This window comes from Nanorana parkeri, unplaced genomic scaffold (genome assembly GCF_000935625.1).
Source record: "Nanorana parkeri isolate BGI_ZX_2015 unplaced genomic scaffold, ASM93562v1 scaffold1034, whole genome shotgun sequence".
Taxonomy (NCBI): domain Eukaryota; kingdom Metazoa; phylum Chordata; class Amphibia; order Anura; family Dicroglossidae; genus Nanorana; species Nanorana parkeri.
Window position 1 is genome coordinate 420689 of NW_017307302.1, and position 22204 is coordinate 442892.

General features: G+C 46.3%; 1 protein-coding gene across 3 annotated transcripts in view; it reads left to right on the forward strand.

Annotated features, from left to right (window-relative positions):
* The window catches only part of CNIH2 (cornichon family AMPA receptor auxiliary protein 2), a 153842-nt gene that overhangs the window by 103746 nt on the left and 27892 nt on the right, over positions 1-22204 (forward strand). For all 3 annotated transcript variants that reach the window (XM_018567349.1, XM_018567348.1, XM_018567350.1), the window contains one exon: positions 13680-13792. In XM_018567349.1, the coding sequence (XP_018422851.1) occupies positions 13680-13792 (113 nt within the window). The remainder of the gene's footprint in view (positions 1-13679; positions 13793-22204) is intronic.

A 22204-nucleotide genomic window follows, 5' to 3' on the forward strand; every position in this document is an offset into this window, starting at 1 on the left:
GGGGGTTGCAGCCATGTACCAGCAGACTTCTCCCTAGGACCCTCTCCTGTAATCTCCAGCCGGCCAGGGTAATCATGCAGTCTTCTTCCTATAGCAGTTGAAGTGGGAGCAGGTAGCTGCAGGTGGCCACCGACAGACTGATCACTGAACCTGGCACACAATAGTGACAGCTGAACAGATTCTTCTCCCCTCAGCCGCTCTGTGGCTGCAGCTGCCAAGGAGGAGAAGGAGGATGTGTACAGCTGCCTGTCACTACTGTGTGGCGGCTTAAGTGATCAAGAGTGGCGATCACTCCTCTTAGCTCTCTCGTCCTGAGAAGATCGATCACAGCTGCGGCAGCCGGTCCCACTCTGCCTTCAATCCCCGGGACGGACCTCAGTGGGCCCCTACAACCGCCTTGGGCCTCGGGGCGCCCGCACCAGTGGTAGGTCCGCCCCTGTCGAAACCTATATAAGATGATCAATAGGAAAAGGAACAAACACCATAGAAAACAATCAAAGTATTTTATGTTTCCTGCCGGATGTATTAAAATATTAGAAAGTAGGACAAATTTTATAGGGTAACTTCACTAAAATGTAGTTATTTAATGTTTTGTCACTGAATGCATTGTTTTATTTTGCAAAAATGTTCTTTACAAAACACTTTATTCACAGAAAGTTCACTTAGCTCAGAAAATCTGTGCACATGTAAAATAGGGAATCGTTTAAAGGAGAATTTAGAAAAATAGGAATTTCCATTGGACATGATTGGATGAATAAAGTGCGCATAACTTTGCTGGGCTAGGTAAACATTCTACTTCACCTTGTGAACAGACAATACTCTAAAACTGACTTGTCCTTTGCCCATGGGATGAAAAACAACAGGTTTACTTTAATTCTGTATCTACTTAAACTGGAGTTGAAGTTGGACTTTAGATTCTATGCAACATTGCTTTTATGTTCTCCCCCAATTTTTGGTTGTGTGCTGTGTACCTAACTATTAGGACCAGAGTTATATCGTTCTCTATGAACACTTTTAGTAGGAATCCCCTCCAGTAAGCATGTCGATATTACTAATTATCCTAACCATTGCCACTGTAGTTGATATATAAAAAGCAGTTTTAATAATGTTTAAAAAATGAATTCCTGAGTAATTGTAAAATACATACTAAAATTTTACTGTTACCAGAAAAATGTTTTCCAACTGATAATAGTTTTTCCTGCAATAAACATTTATATTTATAGTTTTACTGTTTATTATGTTACCCAAAGATCAAGATCTATGTTCAGATCCACTATTTGTATTACTGGGTGATCATTTTGAGGAGGCAAAGAAAAGAGTAATAGAGTTGTACAACTGGGTCTATTAGGTCAGGGGGATGGTGAATTCTAGCCCCATTTAAATTGTATCTGGAAACGTGGAAAGCACCGATCTTGCAGTCTGATGTAAAGGATAGGGAGCAATCCAAAGATACTAGTAGAAAGTAAATAACACAACCAGGCGCATGAACCTAAGTGTGGTATCAGAACATCATTTTAATAAATATAAAAATTAATGCACTTACATGTTTATTCAAAAATAGGAGTTGGTATGTACAGTCCTCTGCAGTATGTCTCCATATACAGGGATCAGGGGAGGGAGATCTTGCGAACTGGACAAAGGGTACGCTATCATGGTTTAGTAGAAATAGCGTGCTCAAAATGAACATCCTCCCACGGCTGCCTTACCTTTTGCAGACACTCCCGGTTTCTGTCCCGGTTTCCTTCATCAATCAGGTCAAGAGGGAGTTCATATCCTTCCTTTGGTCCCATAGTGCTCATCGTCTGAATAAGACCCTGTTGGCTCTGCCGAAATCGAGGGGGGGGGGGATTGGATTCCCTGATCCTCACCAGTATCTCACAGCCATTCATAGCCGGTCTCTTGAGTGGTGCAACCTGGCATCTGACAAACGCTGGGTACACCTAGAGCAAACGGCTGCTGGTATACCTCTAGCAGGCCTACTTTGGCTGGATCGGACACACATTACGGCCGTGGGTGCCCACCCACTGGTCGGTACCACGATTCTTACTTTGCAATCTGTTCCGGGTCTTCTCTCCCAGAGGGCCTTAACGTCCATCTTGACCCCATTAGTGGGAAACCCTACCATTCCACCAGGCCTTGAAGACGGCTCGTTCTCCCACCTCCTACGCTCCAACCGATTCCGGGAAGCGCATTTCTGGTCTGCCACGGGTGCCCCCAGTCTACAAGCCCTATCCAACGCAGTGTTGCCGCCTCTACCTCAGTGGCAGGCCATGCAGTTACAATCCTTTCTGACCCACTTGCTCCGAGCCAGGGCCCCAAATACAACCCCAACATACTTTGAGACCACATGCTTAAAAGGAGAATACGTTGAACGCAGCATGTCCTCAGCACATGCACTTTTGATATCGGTACCAACATCCTCTACTCCTAAGTTCCTCTCCAGGTGGGAAGGGGACTTAGACTGCTCTTTCTCCCCTGAACAGCTAGAATACATCCTACACTTCGCCCATAAGGCCTCTATCAACAGCTCATTTCAGGAAACAGGCTACAAAATTCTTACTAGATGGTACTATGTGCCAGTTGCCCTTCACAAAATGTTTCCTCTCACATCACCGCTGTGCTGGAAATGTGGATGGGAGCCCGGAACAATGCTTCATGTCTTTTGGTCCTGCCCGCAGACCCAAGAGTTCTGGAACTCAGTACTCCCAGTGATTAAGCGACTGACTGGCATCTCCTTGGTAGATGACGCTGCCGCTCTCCTATTGCACCTTGGGCCACTCTCCAGGTCTAGGTACTGCAAGTCTCTACTGATCCATTTTGTCAACGCGCGCAGAGCCTGCATCCCTCTCTATTGGAAATGTTCAGACCCTCCGCCTCCCCAACTGTGGCTATGGAAGGTTGACGAGATGCGTGTACTAGAGGAACTGACTGCCTCCCTCACCCATAGGGAGGAGAAATTCCAGAAAACGTGGTTTTATTGGACAGAGTTCGTGATTTCAGTGGAATTTCTCTCATTCACTATGTAGCATGCTCCAACTGTCCTTTCCTACTGCCACCCTCTGCTGCTCCTGGAGATCTTATAAGCTTTTTCTCTCTTACTCTACTGTTCCCCTGGCTTAATCCTACCCCCCGGTCTGTACTGTGTCTTCCCCCTCGGCCTTACAGGGAAGGTTCTGGGTAGACTTAGATTTCTCATACGTATGGCTTCGTTAGTACAATACCCAAGCCGGCCAACCAAAATTTCCACGCCGAGCATCTGTTCATGATGTGCAATTGGGGTTTGGCACGGTGCGATATGGCCTACCCTCCCTAACAAATATATGCTGGCATATGATATTAATACTTCCTTGACTATTGGCCTTCCCATATTGTTTTTTTGTATTGTTATTGTATCCCTTGTATGTAATTCATGTAATTGAAAAATTAAAGGAGAACTATGAGGTGAGTGCTTTTCACAATGAGACTGTCACAGGTCGGCTCAGTAGATCGGGAGGTGAGCGAACACATACCGGGTTCGCTCGCCTCTCTATCCTATCACGGCTCTCTGCCGTGACAGATGGAATAGACCATAGTGTATGCTTTGCTTCTCCTGGGCCCTGTACAGTCCTACTGCAGAGGACTGTAAATACCAATTCCACCGAACTCTCCCTATAGTGTGAGAAGTGATTTTTCTCCAATATTATTAAGTGCATTACTTTTTAAATTTAATAAAATGGTGTTTTGATACTACATTACTTTTTCTTTTTATATTCAATTTGTATTAATATTTTATAAATACCATTAACATTAACATATTACATTACATGATTGAATATCTAGGTTCAACTCAATCAATCCAACCTTAATATTTCACAAAATTTCGTTCTCATTTCCATAGTTAGATTATTTGCCTATGTACCTTGTTTCCGTTAACTTGTGGCCAAGGGAGACCCAATTAAGAAGAGAAAAGACTTGCAAGAAAAAAAAAAGGGGGGGGTGTATTGGGGAGGACCGGCAATCCTGTCAAGATTCTTCATTATAATGCCTAACTAAATTACTTCTATCCCAACTTCTACATAATTTTCTAGTGTATATCCATTCTATCCTATATCCTCCATATATCCGGGAGAGTTTTTAAAGTCATTCCATTGTTGCCAAATAATTTCAAATTGTTTAACGGTATCCCTCCAGATTGGTGTCAACTCCTCCATCAAGCGGATATGTTCTACTCTACTATACCACTCTCTCATAGTTGGTGTAGTATCTTTATTCCAATATAGTGGTATCAGAATCTTGGCAGCGTTAATCAAAGGGCACCACAATGATCGCTTATATACCGAGGTCGGGAGATCCGTAAGGTGAAAAAGACATGCCATCGTGTCCAAGGGCAAAGGAATTGTTGTAATCTTTTCAATCGTAGCCACAACCCGGGACCAAAACGGCTGAAGTTTAGGGCAGGACCACCACGTATGGATATAATTTCCAATGTTACCACAATTTCTCCAACACAAATCCGTCTTAGATGGATGCATTTTATGTATACGTTCGAGTGTATAATACCACCATGCCATGAAGCGGAACATTGTGTCGTTCACTAGTGTATTTATAGACAAGTTTGCGTTAAGGCTCAAGATTTTTTGTTTCTGCAAGTCCGTCCAGGTTATCTCTAGTTCCTGTTCCCACTGTTTCAAATATGATGGGAATAGATTAGGTTGATGGTTTGTCAGGATCTTATAAATTTGAGAAATACCATGTCGCGGAAAGTCCGTGGAGAAAAATTATTTTTCTAAAGGTGTAAGTGCAAATATCGTGCGTAACGGTTTTGGAAGTGATACAATAAAATGTAATAATTGCCTATGTCTCCATGTGTCAAAAGGATAAGTCCCCCATTGTGCTCGGAGAGCAGTTAAAGAATGTGACTTGTGTCCATCATTTATATGGTAAAGCTTTAAAGTAGCGTGATTCGTCCATTTAAGGAAACTTGTATTGTGCATTCCGGGTGGAAAAAATAAGTGATTTGTCAATGGCATTATAGGAGAATTATATTGTCCTATTAGCCGAGAATATAGTGAGTTCCAAATTTGTGTCGGGTAAGAGGGGAGGTGTGGAGATGTAGTTTCCAGTATTCTTGGGGAATCCAACAAATGGTCGATATTATTTGTCCGGCAAGCACATTCTCCATCTCTACCCATCGTTTAGTTTCAATGTGAAAGTGCAAATCTAACATTCTATTAATTGCCACAGCCTGGTAATAATTTTTAAAATCTGGTAGTGCTAAGCCTCCCTGACATTTAGTCCCGGAGGAAATCCCAATCGACCCTATCAAACGCTTTTTCAGCATCCGTTGATAAAAGCAAGGTGTAATTTGAGGATAGTGAGGCCTGATGTATTAAATTGATCGCCCTCTGGGTACTGTCTCTAGCCTCCCTCCTGGGGATAAAACCTGTTTGATCAGATGTCACTATTTGGGACAATAAGCCATTAAGTCTAGATACCAGAACCTTGGCGTAAATTTTAATGTCTGTATTAAGTAATGATATTGGCCTATAGCTACTACATGTAGTTGGGTCCTTACCCGATTTAGGAAATACGGATATATAAGTACTCACATAAATGGGGGAGCAATATATGTTGAAATTTTTTATAATATTGTGGTGTATAACCATCTGGGACCGGGCTTTTCCCATTTGCCATTGCGGCTATAGCCTGTTTAATTTCTTCTATACTTATAGGAGATTCTAAACTTTTTCCATTTGGGATTTAGATAAAAAAGGGAGGAGAGTTGGGGTTAGGTAAGTCTGTATGTGTTCCAAGTGTTGACCCAGAGTTTGGGTAGTAGACTCGGGTCTTACATTATACAGGGATGTGTAATAATCTTTAAAAACGTTGGATATGTCAGATGTTGAGTTTACCATGACATCCTGTTTGGTTTTTATTTTGGCCACAAAGTTTAAGCTTTGTCGTTCTTTCAATAGCCTGGCTTATCACCCAGTTCATAATAGACCTGAGAAAGATAATTAAGTGATCTCTTATATTTAAAGGATACTACTTCTTTCAAATCTTCCCTCGCCCTTGCCAATTCCTGAAGTGCTAGGTCTGTCAGAGATCCTTTATGGATCCGTTCTAATGTAGCCACTCTTGTTGATAGCTCTGTTATCCTACAATTTTGTTCCTTCTTTTTACTTGACCCATAAAAAATAAGGGATCCTCTAATTGTGGCCTTGTGTGCCTCCCAGACCATGCTCGGTGGCATGTCTCCTCCAGTGTTTTCATTAAAATAGTTGGAGAGATCTTTTGTTAAAGCTGATACTACATTATCATCCCATAATAGGGATTAATTTAGTCTCCACATAAATGGTGGACGGTTAAACCCTGAGATTTTCAGGGACATTGTCACTAGGGCATGATCTGATAGGGTAGCAGAGAGAATATTTATATCCTGTATCATCCCCAGGTGATAATGATCTATGAAAATATAATCTATTATGTGTCATGTACTGGTGAATATACCGTATAATCCCTATCTCGGGGGTGGTAAATCCTCCAAGTATTGATCAATTGCAAGGCCTGTAATAATGTTTTAAGAGATTTAAGCCGTTTTTAAAAGATATATGGGAACGGCCTGCCGATGAACAAGAGAAGGGTCCAGGTGTCAATTAAAATCTCCTGCAAAAATAACTATACCTTCCTGATACTCCGCCAGTAGGTGAAGTGTTTTACAGAGAAATACCGTCGGGGCTTTATTAGGGGCATATACGGAGACCAGTGTATACAGTTGGTTATCAATTGTTCCCTTAAGGAACAGGTATCTCCCCTCTGGATCTGCCATCGTAGAAACATGTCTAAATTTAACATTCCTATGGATGCCGATGGCCACCTCTCTTGAATTATTTGAGTCAGAGGTACTATGGTACCACAAAGGATAGTACGTGGAAGAGAGGCGTATTTGTGTGTGATGCTATAAATGCGTTTCCTATAGGAAAGCTATATCAAAACGCAGTCTCCTTAGTTCATGCGTCAATTGGTGCCTTTTAACAGGTGTGTTGAGACCCCTGATGTTGTATGTTATTATATTAAGGCTAGCCATCGGCATTCAATGCTATAACATTATTTTTATCCTTCGTTTTAGTGCCGGGTCTCCCCCATAACAAAAAAAAAGGGGAGGGGGGAAGGAAAAGGAAATACATGTACTTAAAAAAGAAAAATAGGGGCGTGGCTAAACAATGGCGCCGTAAAGACGCATCTTCCTGGAGCTCTGCACCGGCCGGCACTCACCCACTCTTCAGCCAACGATACTCCCCATCCTTCGCATGTCCCGGCTTCAGGACACCCAGCCGCAGCTCCGGAGCTCCCGACAGTCCGCCCTGACCGGCTTCTTCGCCCCCGCTGATGCCTCGGGCCAGGTAGGCGGGCCGTCCAACATGGCGACCACGCGATCCGCGGCAGCAGGCCCCACACCAGCTAAAACAAGGGGCAAGGCGGCGGCTCCTTCAGTGGATACCTCGGAGGTAACACACGACCGAGGCCGGTCCCCATCCTCCATCTCCTCGCCTGTAATCCAGCCTACAGACGTGGGCAGCCGCCCGATGCTTGAGGGGGGAAAGGGGGGACTGGAGAGAGATCCTCCCGAGGCTCACCACTAAGGGTGACCTAGAGGCCATGGCAGCAACAATAGTGGCGGCCCTCCGGCATGAAGTGCAGGAGATCGGGCAGAGGGTGACAGCAATAGATGGCACCCTGGAAGAAAACAGTGCACCAATCCTACTCCAGGATAGATTATCTCATGCTTCGCCACGCGGACCTGTCTAAGGTTATGTCGGCGTCTATTGGCTCACCCCTTCTATCTGATCACGCCCCGATTCAGTTAACTGTGGACCTTCTTGCCCCCACATCCCGATGTTCCTCCTGGAGGCTCAACGAGTCTCTCTTGCAGGACCCCATCATCCGGGGAGAAGTGTCGTCCTCCCTGCTGGAATATTTCCATGCTAATAGCGAGGACGGTGTTGACCCCCTGAATGTATGGGAGGCACACAAATGTGTCATACGGGGAGTACTCATTAAACACGGAGCACGGCGGAAGCGGGAGGGTATCGCCCATACCGAGGCCCTATTGGCTCGTCTCCGCAAACTGGAGGCGGCCCACAAGCGGTCTCTCGCAGTGTCGACCTACAAGGAGCTAGTACAGGTCCGTACGGATTTGAATGCCCACCTGTTCATGAAGGTTAGGCGGCGTGCCCAGTGGGGCCGCAGGGCTTTCTATGAACACACAAATAAACCCAGCAAATATCTAGCAGCCGCTCTACGGGGCCCAAAACATAACACCTTCATCTCCCACCTAACCTCCAGACAGGGTTCCCGGCTCACGCTCTCTACGGATATAGCGGACGAGTTTTGCGACTTCTACCACCGGCTATACAACCTACAGCCAGATCCCCTGATTCGGAGGTCGCCGGCCCGGCAGGCGGCGGTGGACTTGTACCTTCAACAGTCGGGCCTTGCTGCCATGTCGGTGGAGGAGAGGGAGGGGCTGGAGCTTCCCATCTCCCCGGATGAACTACAAGGTGCGTTAAAGCAGTCCAAGTCGGTTAAAGCCCCAGGGCCGGATGGTTTCACGATTCCGTACTATCGTGGGTTTCAGGACCTGTTATCGCCCCACTTCTTGACAGCCTATAATTCCATACTCCTCAACCGCCCTGTTCCGTTAGACTCCTTGAGGGCGCATATCGTGGTGATCCCTAAGGAAGGGAAAGACCCTGCGCAATGTAGGAGCTACCGTGCAATAGCCCTACTTAACGCTGACATCAAATTGTTCGCGAAAATTTTGGCTAACAGGCTCTCTCTCGCCTGTCGTCCGGAACTTAGTGCAAGACGACCATGTGGGGTTTGTTTTAACTAGGGAGGCCAGGGATAGCACAGCTAGGGCCCTCAATATCATACATGGAGCGCGATCTACCTCCTCCCTGCTGATGATCCTCTCCACAGACGCCGAAAAGGCCTTCGACAGGGTGGATTGGGCGTTTTTAAGGTCCACCCTTCAACATATCGGACTTGGCCCGAATATGTTGACATGGCTACTTGCCCTCTACTCTCGTCCCACAGCGGCGATACGGGTCAATGAGACCAGATCTCCGTATTTCCCTCTCACGAACGGAACACGACAGGGCTGCCCCTTGTCCCCATTGATGTACATCCTGGCGTTAGAACCTTTTCTCTGTCATGTTAGACTTAATGGTCAAATATCCGGACACCGGCTCCACTCGGTGGATCATAAGGTCGCAGCGTACGCTGACGACCTCCTGTTCTTCATCTCCCAGCTGCGCTCTTCACTCCCGGAACTTATGCAGGAATTTAGGGAATATGGAGCTCTCTCGAATCTGGCCATCAATTGGTCTAAGTCGGCAGCTTTAAACATCACTCTACCTCGGGCGGAACTGGGCTTTATCCAGGCCCAGTTTCCATTCCGATGGGAGGAACGTTCTTTGCCCTACCTGGGCACTTTTCTCACCCCTGATCTGAAATCATTATATGACGCCAACTATATTCCACTCCTGCTCCAGATTAAACAAGACCTGATGAAATGGCAGGCTCTCACGGTCATTTGGTTTGGTCGCTGTACCGCGCTCAAAATGACCATACTTCTTAGGATTCTGTACATAATGCAAGCGCTGCCTATTTGTCTCCCGCCAGCGTTCTTTGCCCGCCTTCGCAGGCTGTTCCTGACATACATTTGGGCGAATGGGGCACCCAGAATAAGTAGACGTCTCCTAATTATGCCAAAAGCCTCAGGTGGGATTGGACTACCTGATGTGGCCCTCTATTATCGAGCTGTGCACCTCCAATAGAGTAATCGATTGGTGTTGCCACTCAGCCCACAAACAGTGGGTGCGCATGGAGGTGCAGGCTTCTCCGGTGCCGCTGACGGGACTCCCGTGGCTGTCTAGCGCTATACCGGCAGTGTGCTCTCAACACCCCACAATTGGGGCCACGCTCGGGATCGTTCGATCCCTCTTCAGGTCATCCCGACTCTCCCCGTTCCCTTCCCCGCTCACCCCAGTGATCGGGGATCGGGATTTTCCGGTGGGCCTGGAAAATAGACGCTTACGTAGCCTGGTGGGCCTCAACAAGTTTCGGGTCCGGGACTTCCGGGCGGGGGGCTCCTGGATGCCGGTGCCTGAGCTCCAGGCATTGCTAGACCCTCCTCTGGATGTCTGGACCTCCTTCCAGCTTAGGCACTTTCTCCTGGCTATTCCTGCCTCCCTTCGACTGGACAGGCCCCTGACTCCATTTGAAGACATCTGCGGACAAGGGGAGCCGGTGCGCCACGCTCTGTCTCTACTCTATAAATTACTAGTCGCTTCCCCAGAAGAGTATTCCCCTCAGTACCTACAGAGGTGGGAGACGGAGCTGGGCGTCACATTCTCCCCCGAACAGAAAGACAGTATGGTACATTTCGCCACTAGGTGCTCCATCACCAACAAATTCCAGGAGCACGGATACAAGGTTCTGTCCCGATGGTACAGGGTTCCACACGTTCTCCACAAAATGAACCCAGCCATACCGGATGTCGGCTGGAAATGCGGCGCGACTGGAGGTACTATGCTCCATATTTTCTGGAGCTGCCCCCTGCTGACGAGATTCTGGGAGGAGGTGGGAGACATCATCAATACACTGGTGTCGCCGACTTTGGAGCTGAACCCGGCGGTGTTCCTCTTGCACATGACCAAACTAACACGTCGCCAATACAAAGCTTCCCTGTCGGTGCATCTACTAAATGCAGCGAAAGCCTGCGTCCCAGCGCTCTGGAGATCGAATATGGCCCCACCACTGCGTCTTTGGCTTACAAAGGTCAATGAGATCTACCTTGTGGAGGATCTCACGTCCACCGTCCATAGCTCAGAAGAGAAGTTCCGGACCACTTGGAGAGCGTGGACACACTACATCGCCACTGGCCCCTACCTGCAGATCATGAGCACGGAGAGTTAAATCTCGGGGATACCCTTGACATATAAACATATAACGCAACAAGTAAGGGTTACCGTAACCGTTACCTAAGTCCAAATCTTGGACTCGTGCCAGCGCCTTCGAGCTGAAATCGCACTTTGTGGGGAACGTGTCTGAGCCGTGTGGCCTCCGTTGGTCACACACACTCTTGCTTACAGAGATAAGCAAAGAGAGGTTCACACCATCATGTTCCCAAGCGTCCCACCCGCACAATCTTTAAAAATCCACCCTGCGTTCCCGCCAATTGAATGGGGGGAACACCAGGGGGGGTCATTCATCATAATAAATTCATTACATCCCCTAAAGAAAAAGTGGGAATTCAGTTTGAGGAGAAAGAGAAAAAGAAACAAACAGTATAATTCAATCAAACACTTCAACCAATATAAACCATGAGCTATCTACCTATACCAGGCTGTCACCTTCTTCCTTGCTTATTTCTCTTTATATTCTGATGTTACGAGAATTCCTAGCACATGAGGTACTGCCTGTCTAGTATATGATAACACACGATACATATGCTCACCGGGCCTTATTGAAGGGAGGAGGCCTTCCAGCTTGCCGGTCAACCTGCTGCGAGCGGACCCCCGCCAGTGTTCAGTCGCTGCTCTGGAGAGAGTCACTGTCCAGTATCGCCTCCTGCCATCCCGGCAACTGAGGTTTGTTAATAGAAAGCGTTTCACAGAATTGTGACAATTCTTCTGGGACACGTAGTATTGCAATTCTCCCATTTTTACGTGCAATTAAGCAAGACGGTAATCCCCATCTGTAATTAATACCCGCTGATTGAAGATTCTCCAGGAGCGGACATAGGGCCCTACGTCGTGCGAGGGTCTCCTGGGCTAGATCAGGGTATACCTGAATGCGCACTCCTTCATAATCCGTCGGTGGCTGTTTCCGCATGATATTCTCTTTTTCTACATAGTAGTGGAAGCGGCAGATGACATCCCGCGGTGTCTCGAGTGCCAAGTTGCGTGGTCGCGGGACGCGATGTATGCGGTCAAACATCAAAGGGGTAGGTGGTGTTTGTCCCATTATTTTGTTAAAGATGCCCCTTAATGTGTCTACTAGGTCTATGTCAGTTATAGCCTCAGGTAGACCGTGAACCCGCAAATTATTCCTGCGCCCTCTGTTCAGGCGGTAGGCAGTAGTGCGTTGCGCCCGGCTCAATGACTGCATCTGCGCTTGAAGTGCCCTAATCGCCACTGAGTGCGAGTCTAAACGTTATTCTCCGTCTTCCACTCGGTGTAGCAAGTGCGTCATCTCCCCCTTCAAACCTTCAAAGTTTCTATATCCATCTTCAAAGATTGCTCTAGTCGGGCGAACATTTCTGTCAGCTCGTTTTTAGTAGGGAGAGTTTTCATCATCTCTTGTATGGGTAGTATTACAGAGCGCTCCAGTTTCCCCCCCCCGCTCAACTCCGCGAGTAGGAGAGTCTATAGCCCTCTGACGTGGAGACTGACTGGGAGAGAGACTCGACCGAGCCGGTTCAGAGACGCCATACAGGCTTGTATTAGGGGCCTTCGTCGCCCATTGCTTTCCGGTTTTCTTCTTGTTCATCCTCCGTTTTCTTCAAAGATATACCCGGTTGACGTTCGGGATGTCTGTGTGCATATGTGCGGGCGTGTAGCATGGAGGTCACATTAGACGCTACCGGCCGCCATTACAACCAGGACACGCCCCCCCCCCTACATTACTACATTGATACTACATTTAGGTCCATGTGCCCGGTTGTGTGTTCTTTTGATAATTTATTTTGGTAACATTAGACTTAAAGTGGAACTTTATCTAAAATGGTATTTTGTAACTTCAGTTGGGTTTTATTGCATATGTGTCTATATTGGAGAAATGTATCCTCACTTGCTAACCCAGTGACACTAAAGCAGGCTATACACAGTGTGAATTTCGGTTGGTTCATTAAGAAGTAACAGAACCAATAGTTTAAAAACATCTGTCCACATGTATAAATGTGTATGTATACTTGTATACATGTACAGTAAATGTTCCCTGTATGGAGAAAAAACAGAGCACACAAACTGCATTCCAGTGAAAAAAATGCATTTAATGAGGTATTAATTAATACAGAGCCTAATTACTTTATATTTTGTATATCTCCCTGAAATTTAACTTTATTTCTAATTGGCTGGAATTGCTTACTGCAAGTTAAATTTTTATCCTTGCCCTATTTATTAAGAATGCATTCAAAGAAGTTTTCCACTACAAGCAAATGTTTACCACCCTTTCTATTGATCCTACAATAGTCTTGTCTGGTTGAGTATCAGTAATCATTCAGTAAGATTACTAATCAGGCAGCAGTATGTATGAGGAATGATTGTTGCAGATGAGCTTCGAGGTAAAAACACAAGAAATGAATCGGCCACATTGAAAACATTCTCATTAGTACAACTTCCCTCTGTTTTTCTGTTTTCTGGAAATCTTGGAAAGTTGGCAAGGTATGTGCTATATGATCAAAGTGATGAATTTTGATGTATTTCTGATAAAATAAGGCATTGCTAGTGCTACTCTACCATGAATTTGCTTTATTGATATTTACACCTAGCTAGTTCCTACCTAAAGGTTATTAATTTATTTAAATGACAATTATAAATGGAGGACATGTCAGTATCATGGTTTGAGCTCTCTTGATTTGGAGTTTTCTGTTAAGTCTTTATTAAGTCACATTTCTTTTGTCTCTTCACCAGCTGGTAGTACCCGAGTATTGCATCCATGGCCTATTCTGTCTCATGTTTATGTGTGCTGCTGAATGGGTCACTCTTGGTCTGAATATACCACTGCTATTCTACCACCTTTGGAGGTAAATATTTTCACAACATCTTCTGCAGAGCTTTATTTATGTATAAATTTATATTTTATATATTATCTTTATAACATTCGCAAAGTATGCAAATATATTATGCACATTATTTGTGATCTGCATGGCTTTGTATATGTAGAATTAAGCAGTGATTATGAGAAAGCACTCCAAATTGTGCAGATCAATAAAAATGTAAATGTTTTTAGGTAATAAAAATGTTAAATGATCAGCACGATTTGGAGTGCTTTCTCTTGAGGTGCAACTTGGCATCTTTGGCTAATTTCCTGAGTGGTGCAGGCTGTTTTTAATGTGGATGGTTCCTGTGGAGATCTCTGGATGCCCCCTATTGATCACAAACAAAGTCTCTATGACCCTTTTCTCAGGCTACACTGAGGTTTTCAGCAATCTTTTAAGGGTGGAGCCATCCACACTTGTGGAGAAAGAAGTAATCCACTTTTGACGTAATAGTGTCGGTGAATCTATGAACATTTATACTGCAGATTTGTCTATATATTGCATGAGTGCTGCTTAATATATCTTGAACAAGCTATTAGAGCAGCCTGAACATACTGACTTTGGTATTGAAAGGTTTCACATAACCCTGGGTTCCAAATGCATGAATTGTTTTGAGCCACATGCTGTGATTTGCCACAAGTCTATGGATGGAATGGATATGTATATCTTACTGGATAATGTTTAGAGATTTCTATAATGATATTGACTAAAACATCTGACTGTTCAAGTTGACAAAGTAAAGCATTAAATACAGGTAATTTATGGCTTTGCCATACTTCTTTATTGTGATGTTAACCAAGCGTAGGAATAAATAAAATATCTGGCCCTAGTCTTTTATTGTTTTTGGCCTTAATTTACACTGCAATAAAGAAGTATGTGAAGCCATGAGTGCCCTGGTTTAAAGCTTTACTTTGTAAACTGAATTACTGTGATTTGGAAAAGGTAAGCAGCGGGATTAGACCTGGATACAGTCTTTTGCAGTAGCTGTAGTGTGCCGGCTTCCCTTATTAATACATATGTACCACACATTTATCGTTTTTTTACATCTGACTGTTGACTATATGTTTGGGGCTTCATTAACTTTTTTGCCCTATGATCCTATGCATTTTCTTCTCAGGGGTAAAACAGGATTACAAGCTTAAGGAAAATAATAGTTAAGGGAGAAGTGGAAGAAGGAGTTAAAGTGGAAGTTAAGTGGTCTTCAAAAAAAGAAAGTCCTCTGAAGTTTTTTCCCCATAATATAAGTGATCCCCTTCAGTGCTACACTGTCCTTGATCTCCTCTGTTGTGGTGCTTTCATCTCCACCTGGTCTCTCCTCCTCCATAGAGGCAGTCAGCAGAGGGTGTAACCATTTACACACTGCATAGCTACACTTAAGGCTCCGCTTCCCAAAAATGTGTGATCTGTTTTGTTCTTACTTTTATAATGCATAATGATTTAAAAAGCTTTCCTGTTTATCGCATTGATATATAGGAATGCATATTTCGTATACAGAGATCTCAGAACAATAAGCAAAACCAACATTCAGCATATCAACTCTTCATATATGGTGATAAAACTGTGATATTGTCAGGGTACCAGGGGTCTTACCACTCCTCGGGGTCGCCATGTGTGGTGGAGGGCACAGGTTCCCCTTCCTGGCAGGATCCCTGGCGCCAGGGTTGCGGGTGCGCATGCGCGGCAGGTGCCCGCTTGCGGTGGATAGGGTGCACGCGCATGCACAGGGGCGCGCCCGTAGTGCGCCTGCACCCATTACTGGTGTCAGGTGTGATCTTTGCTAGGGGAGGTTCCCAGCACACACCCTCTGCCTTTTCTCTTGCCATTGGCTCCTGGATGGAGAAGCTTTCTGGTTGCCTCGGCAGCCAGGGGGTGGTCTTAGTTCCCCACTGTGTATAAAAGCCCAGTCAGAGCCCTGGCTCATTGCTGAGTTATTATGTCAGGGGAGTATGGCTGGGCCTTGAGTGGAACCCCTTGGCAGGGGCGGCAAGCTAAAGTCCGACGTCAAGGTACACAGGGGAAATCCAAGAAGAGTAGTCGGGTCCAATCCGGGTCGAGGCAGGGAGCTAGGTTCAGAAATAGAAGGGCAGGCCAAAGGGTCGGTAATAGGGAGTCCAAGGAAAGGGTCAGGAAGCGAGATGGTTCAAGGCACAGGAAGCTGGGAGATCACACCATAGGGATAGAATAACTTGGCAATGAGCCAGGGCTTTTATGCACAGTGGGGAACTAAGACCACCACCCCTGGCTGCCAAGGCAACCAGGAAGCTTCTCCATCCAGGAGCCAATGGCAAGAGAAAGGCTGAGGGTGTGTGCTGGAAACCTCCCCCAGCAAAGATCACACCTGACACCAGTAATGGGTGCAGGCGCACTACGGGCGCGTGCAGCCTATCCACCGCGAGCGGGCACCTGCCGCGCATGCGCACCCACAACACTGGTGCCGGGGATCCTGCCAGGAAGGGGAACCCGTGCCCTCCGCCACACATGACGACCCCGAGGAGTGGTAAAACCCCTGGTACCCTGACAGATATTCACCTTCCTTAGCAATAAGCATGATATATAATTTCTGACCTCTTGATTAATATTTTCGTTTTTTTGTAAGTGTGATTTAAGTTATAAGTGGTTTTTATTTCATGAGGTGGATTTCTATTTCCTTACTGTACCTATTCTGACTATTATTAATACTGTATATAGTCTTACTATCATTCTTACTATAATTAAGTCATGACATTGTTAAAGCAACCCTGTCATAAATATTAAATTGCAGAAAAAAGGTCTCCCTGCTAAAGAAGTTGGTAAATACTTATGTCACGTACCTGGGTGGAGACTGAGCTGACCAGAGGGCTACCCTTGCACCACTAGTCCAACTCCCCTGGGGATGATGACAGAAGGAGTGGGGAGTCAGCAATGGATTCAGGACTTACACTGACTTTATAGTGGATCAGACACCACTGAACATGCATGCGCAGCGAGCTAAAGTTTGTGCGCATGGAATCCAATTCGTGTGCGCCCATTATTAAGAGCATATTTGCCCTTAAACCAAAGGACAGGTGCGCGCTGCAGGGTGCGCGCATGAATCAGGGTAGCATCTGGATGCCCATCTGAGACATCCTATCCGGATGGGCCTGGAAAAACTTGTGGATAATCTTGGGGGCATGCACATTAGTTTAGGGTTCCCATGAGTTTTCTTCAGGGGCCGCAGCTCTTCCATTTAATCAAGTATTGTAGCACGCCTTTTCTCCGTCTGCAATCCACTACAGCAGAGGCGTAACTAGAACCTTCAGGGCCCCGGTGCAAGAAACCATGAAGACCCCCCCCCTCCCCCCCAGCCAGAACGCCAGGGCCCGGTGGCAATTGCGACCGCTGCGACCTTGGTAGTTCCGCCAGTGCACTACAGCCTCCACCTCATATTCTTTATCGCCATTAACTATGGTAGGCGCTGGAGGTCCTGAATCGCGTTCAAGAAATGGATACCAAACTACAGGTTTGAAAAACTATGAAAAACTGGATGAATCTTGTAAATTTTCGGCAGAACCAGTTCATAAACGAATTCGTTAATCTTCCTTTTGATCTCAAAAGGCTCAACAAATGTAGGACCCAATTTCATGGATGGGCATGTTAATTTAGGGTTTGCAGTTGACAGTCATACCTTATGCCCGGACCCAAGATTCAGGTCGCCACTTCTTTTCCTGTCAAATAATTTTTTGGTATCTTGGTGGGCTTTTGAGATGGCGTCTTGAAGCACACATACATACACACACTATATTGCCAAAAGGGACACCCCACCAAATGATTGGATTCAGGTGTTCCAATCATCTCCATGGCCACAGGTTAGGGATGCACAGATACTTTTCGAGTACCAGTGCAGATACTTGGAATTTTCATGAGAACTACCAGGGTTGCAGCGGTTGCAGCTGGGATCTGGCTCTGGCGCTCCACCACTGTCCTGAAATCATTAGTCTGTATTGTTTTAGAAAAACTGTCACATGACAATAAACAAAAATGTATCAGTACTCGTACTTGTAAGTACTCGGCAAGTATCAGTACTCGTACTCGCAAAACTGGTATCGGTGCATCCCTTTATTTATATTTATAAAAACAAAATCGTACATTAAAACAGAGATGTACAAATCCCGGGAGCTCCGTGTGCTCCTTACAAATGACAGCGGCCTCCTAACTTTTAAATTTTTCTCTAGTCTAGTCTGTGCAACCCTACCACAGGTGTAGAAAACCAAGCACCTAGGCATGCAGACTGCTTCTACAAACATTTGTGAAAAAATAGGTCACTCTCAGGAGCTCACGGAATTCAAGTGTGGTACCGTGATAGGTTGCCACCTCTGCAATAAGTCCATCCGTGAAATGTCCTTGCTATTAAAAATCCCAAGGTCAACTGTTAGTGGTTTTATAACAAAGTGGAAGCAACTGGGAACAACAGCAACTCATCCACAAAGTGGTAGGCCACATAAAATGACAGAGCGGGGTCAGCGCATGCTGAAGCACACAGTGCGCAGAAGTCGACAATTGTCTGCAGAGTCAATAGCTACAGACCTCCAAACTTTGTGTGGCCTTCAGATTGGCAAAACATAGAGAGATTCATGGAATGGGTTTCCATGGCCGAGCAGCTGCATCCAAGCTTTACATCACCAAGTACAATGCAAAGCATTGGATGCAGTGGTGTAAAGCACCCCGCCACTGGACTCTAGAGAAGTGTAGACGTCTTCTCTGGAGTGACCAATCATGCTTCTCTGTCTTGCAATCCAATGGACGTGTCTGGGTTTGGCGGTTGCCAGGAGAACGGTACTTGCTTGACTGCATTGTACCAAGTGTAAAGTTTGGTGAAGGGGGGGTTATGGTGTGGGGTTGTTTTTCAGGGGTTGGGCTTGGCCCCTTAGTTCCAGTGAAGGGAACTCTTAAGGCATCAGCATACCAAGACATTTTGGACAATTTCATGCGCCCAACTTTATGGGAAAAGTTTTGGGATGGCCCCTTCCTTTTCCAACATGAATGTGCACCAGTGCACAAAGCAAGGTCCATAAAGACATGGATGAGCGAGTTTGGGGTGGAGGAACTTGACTGGCCTGCACAGAGTCCTGACCTCAACCCGATAGAACACCTTTGGGATGAATTAGAGCGGAGACTGCAAGCCAGGCCTTCTCGTCCAACATCAGTACCTGACCTCACAAATGTGCTTCTGGAAGAATGGTCAAACATTCCCATGGACACACTCTTAAACCTTGTGGACAGCCTTCCCAGAAGAGTTGAAGCTGTTATAGCTGCAAAGGGTGGGCCAACTCAATATTGAACCCTACAGACTTAGACTGGGATGCCATTAAAGGTCATGTGCGTGTAAAGGCAGGCGTCCTAATACTTTTGGCAATAAAGTGTATGTATAGATATATATATAGCTTCCAATACCATCTCAATGCCGATGACACTCAAATATATCTTTCTACTCCACAACTGACCCCTACAGTGTCCTTCCGTGTCACTAATCTACTAACTGATATATCTGTCTGGATGTCACAACACTTCTTAAAACTCAATCTTTGTCCCTCCCTTTTAGATTGTAAGCCCTCATGGGCAGGGCCCTACTTACCATCTTGTCTTGATTTGTATTGTAATGTCTTCCTTAAATTGTAAAGCGCTGCGCAAACTGTTGGCACTATATAAATCTTGTATAATAATAATAATATTCAAGCGTTTGGTTGGTACGCTCTGTCTGTCCATTAGTCTGAGGGTGGTATGCAGAGGAGAGACAAGTATACATTTTCAGAGGATTACGTAATTCTTTCCAAAATCTACTTGTGAATTGTACTGCACGGTCTGTTGTGATGCTGCAAGGAACGCCATGGAGTCGGACCACTTATCTGATGAAGGCTTGTGCAGTTTCCGCAGCTGATGGAGTACCCAACAGAAGAATGAAATGGGCCATTTTGGAAAGTCTGTTAACTACCAAAAAGATAGGTGTAAATTTGTCTGAAGGAGGGAGCTCGACAATAAAATCCATATTAATTATATCCCATGGTGTCTTGGGAATGGGTAAGTGTTTCAACAAGCCCCACAATCTCGCCCTTTCACCCCTATTACAGGCCCAAATTCCAAAGGACTTGACATAAGTTTGACAGTCACAACTTTTTTTTATTTTATTCTTTATTTATGCAAACATAAGAGCACGTACACAGAACCATACAAACATCTGGGCCTTGCGGCGCATTTGTATACAACTTCTAATTATCCTATACTCTGCCGTCTGGCCTGGTCCGCCCCCACAAATTGCTCACTTACAGAACATTACTATCGGGTCTGTATCCGTACTCCCATGGCTTTTTCCATTTTACTGACACAAAACTTATGTATATACAGTAAGAACACAACGACAAAGAGAAAAAGAGTACATAAACACGAAAACAAGACATCCAGGGAAGGGGAAGACAACACCCAAGTCCCGGTCCACAGGAGCCACCCACTTGCTGGCACTATCTCCAGTATTTCACCCCAGGCCGTCCTGGGGAGACTCCAAGGAATCTCTGAGCAAGTACCATGCTGCCCATGTAGCCACAAATTTGTTTTGGGTCTTACGGATTGAAGAGGTCAGGTCCTCCATCAGCCGAATCTCCTCCACTCTCTTCACCCACATCTCCACCGAGGGCGGACGGGCCTTCCTCCACAGAACCGGGATGCATGCCCGAGCCGCATTCAACAGGTGGATCAGTAGGGATCGTTTATAAGTTTTCAGCGATACCGGTGTCAGGTGGAGGAGATATGCTGCAGGAGTAAACGGAAGGGCCACGCCCGTGATCTGCTGGACAAGGGTGGCAATCTGGGACCAGAATGTAGCCACCCCCGGGCATTCCCAAAAGTTGTGCAGTAGGGAGCCTACCTCCTCCTGACATCGCCAACATGTCTCAGGTATCGCCGGGTACATAGCGTATAGAGCCTTTGGGACTCTATACCATCGGGTCAACAGCTTGTATCCCGACTCCTGGTATTTAGTCGACACTGAGGATTTGAGCGCAAAGTGCAACATACAATCCACCTGCTCGGGGCTAAACTCTACCCCCAGATCTGCGGCCCATTTCCTGACAAAGTATGGAGGGGGAAGATCAGGTGGGCTACAGAGACAGTCGACCAGGTGTGACAGCATGTGTCTCACTGGCTCTGCCTTTTCACATATGTTCTCGAATTCTGTTCTTGGTCGTAAAGGGGGGTCCCCAGCTCGGGACGCATCTAGGAAGTGGCGTATCTGTAGGGCGCTCCAGAAACCCATGGGTGGGTCGGTCAGGTCCCTAATCTGAGCAATGGTCAACCACTGGGCTTCCCCTTGGAACTGATACAGTCTAGTATGCGCCGACGAGGTCAGGGACCTAGCCAGTGGGGTATGCAGACCCGGGGGGAAGTGTGGGTTCCCAGTCAGTGGTACGAGAGGCGAGGGCTGTGGGGAAAGACCCGGGTTGGGCAGTGACCCGCTAGTTGCCTTCATTGTGGCCCGAAACAATGGGTTCGACCAATACGCGAGCGGCATCTTGGGAAAGATCCAGGGTGCACTCTGCAAAGGCGGAGTGCACTCCAATTGTTCCAGGTCTACCCACAGCTTATGTTTGGAGTTACAACACCAATCAACTACCACCGACAGGTGTGCCGCTTTATAGTACATCACCGGATCTGGGAAGCTCAGGCCACCTGCACCCTTGGATCTAGACAAAAGCTGATGCCTCAGCCCTCCTGTTCATCCATAGAAAAGTTAGAAATTGAGATCTGAGCTGGTGGAGGAACGTCACTGGGACTGATACTGGGAGAATCTGGGGAAGATATAGTAACCTCGGCATGACCACCATTTTTAGGATATTATTGCTACCCAACCACGTAAAGGAGGGGCGGTCCCATGAGGCCAAATCTAACGTGATGCGTTTCTGAAGTGGGAGAAAATTCAAGGAGAACGTATTCAGCAGTGAAATGGGCCTGTAACTAGCACACTGAGCGGGGTCTTTCCCTGCCTTGGGGATTACCGTGATTTGTGCCCTAAGGGCATCTCAGGGCAGTTTGTTTCCTTTGAGGCGCGAATTGAAGGCCTCTGAGAAGTGGGTCCCTAGGAGTTTCTGAAAGGATTTGTAATATACCAGTGTTAGACCGTCCGGTCCTGGCGCCTTCCCAGGTTTCATAGTTTTCAGGGCCGCTTCAAATTCCCCCACCGAGATAGGGACCTCCATACTCTGTGCAACCGACTCGGGCAGGCGGGGCATGTCCGAGCTGCTCAAGTATGCTCGGATCGCCCGTGTTCGTGACGGGGACCCCGCCTGTCCGTCATCCTGATGCAAATTATAGAGGGCAGAGTAGAACGAGTGGAATTGTCGTGCTATGTCTTTAGATCTGGAGACTAATAGCCCCTCCGACGAACAGATGGTA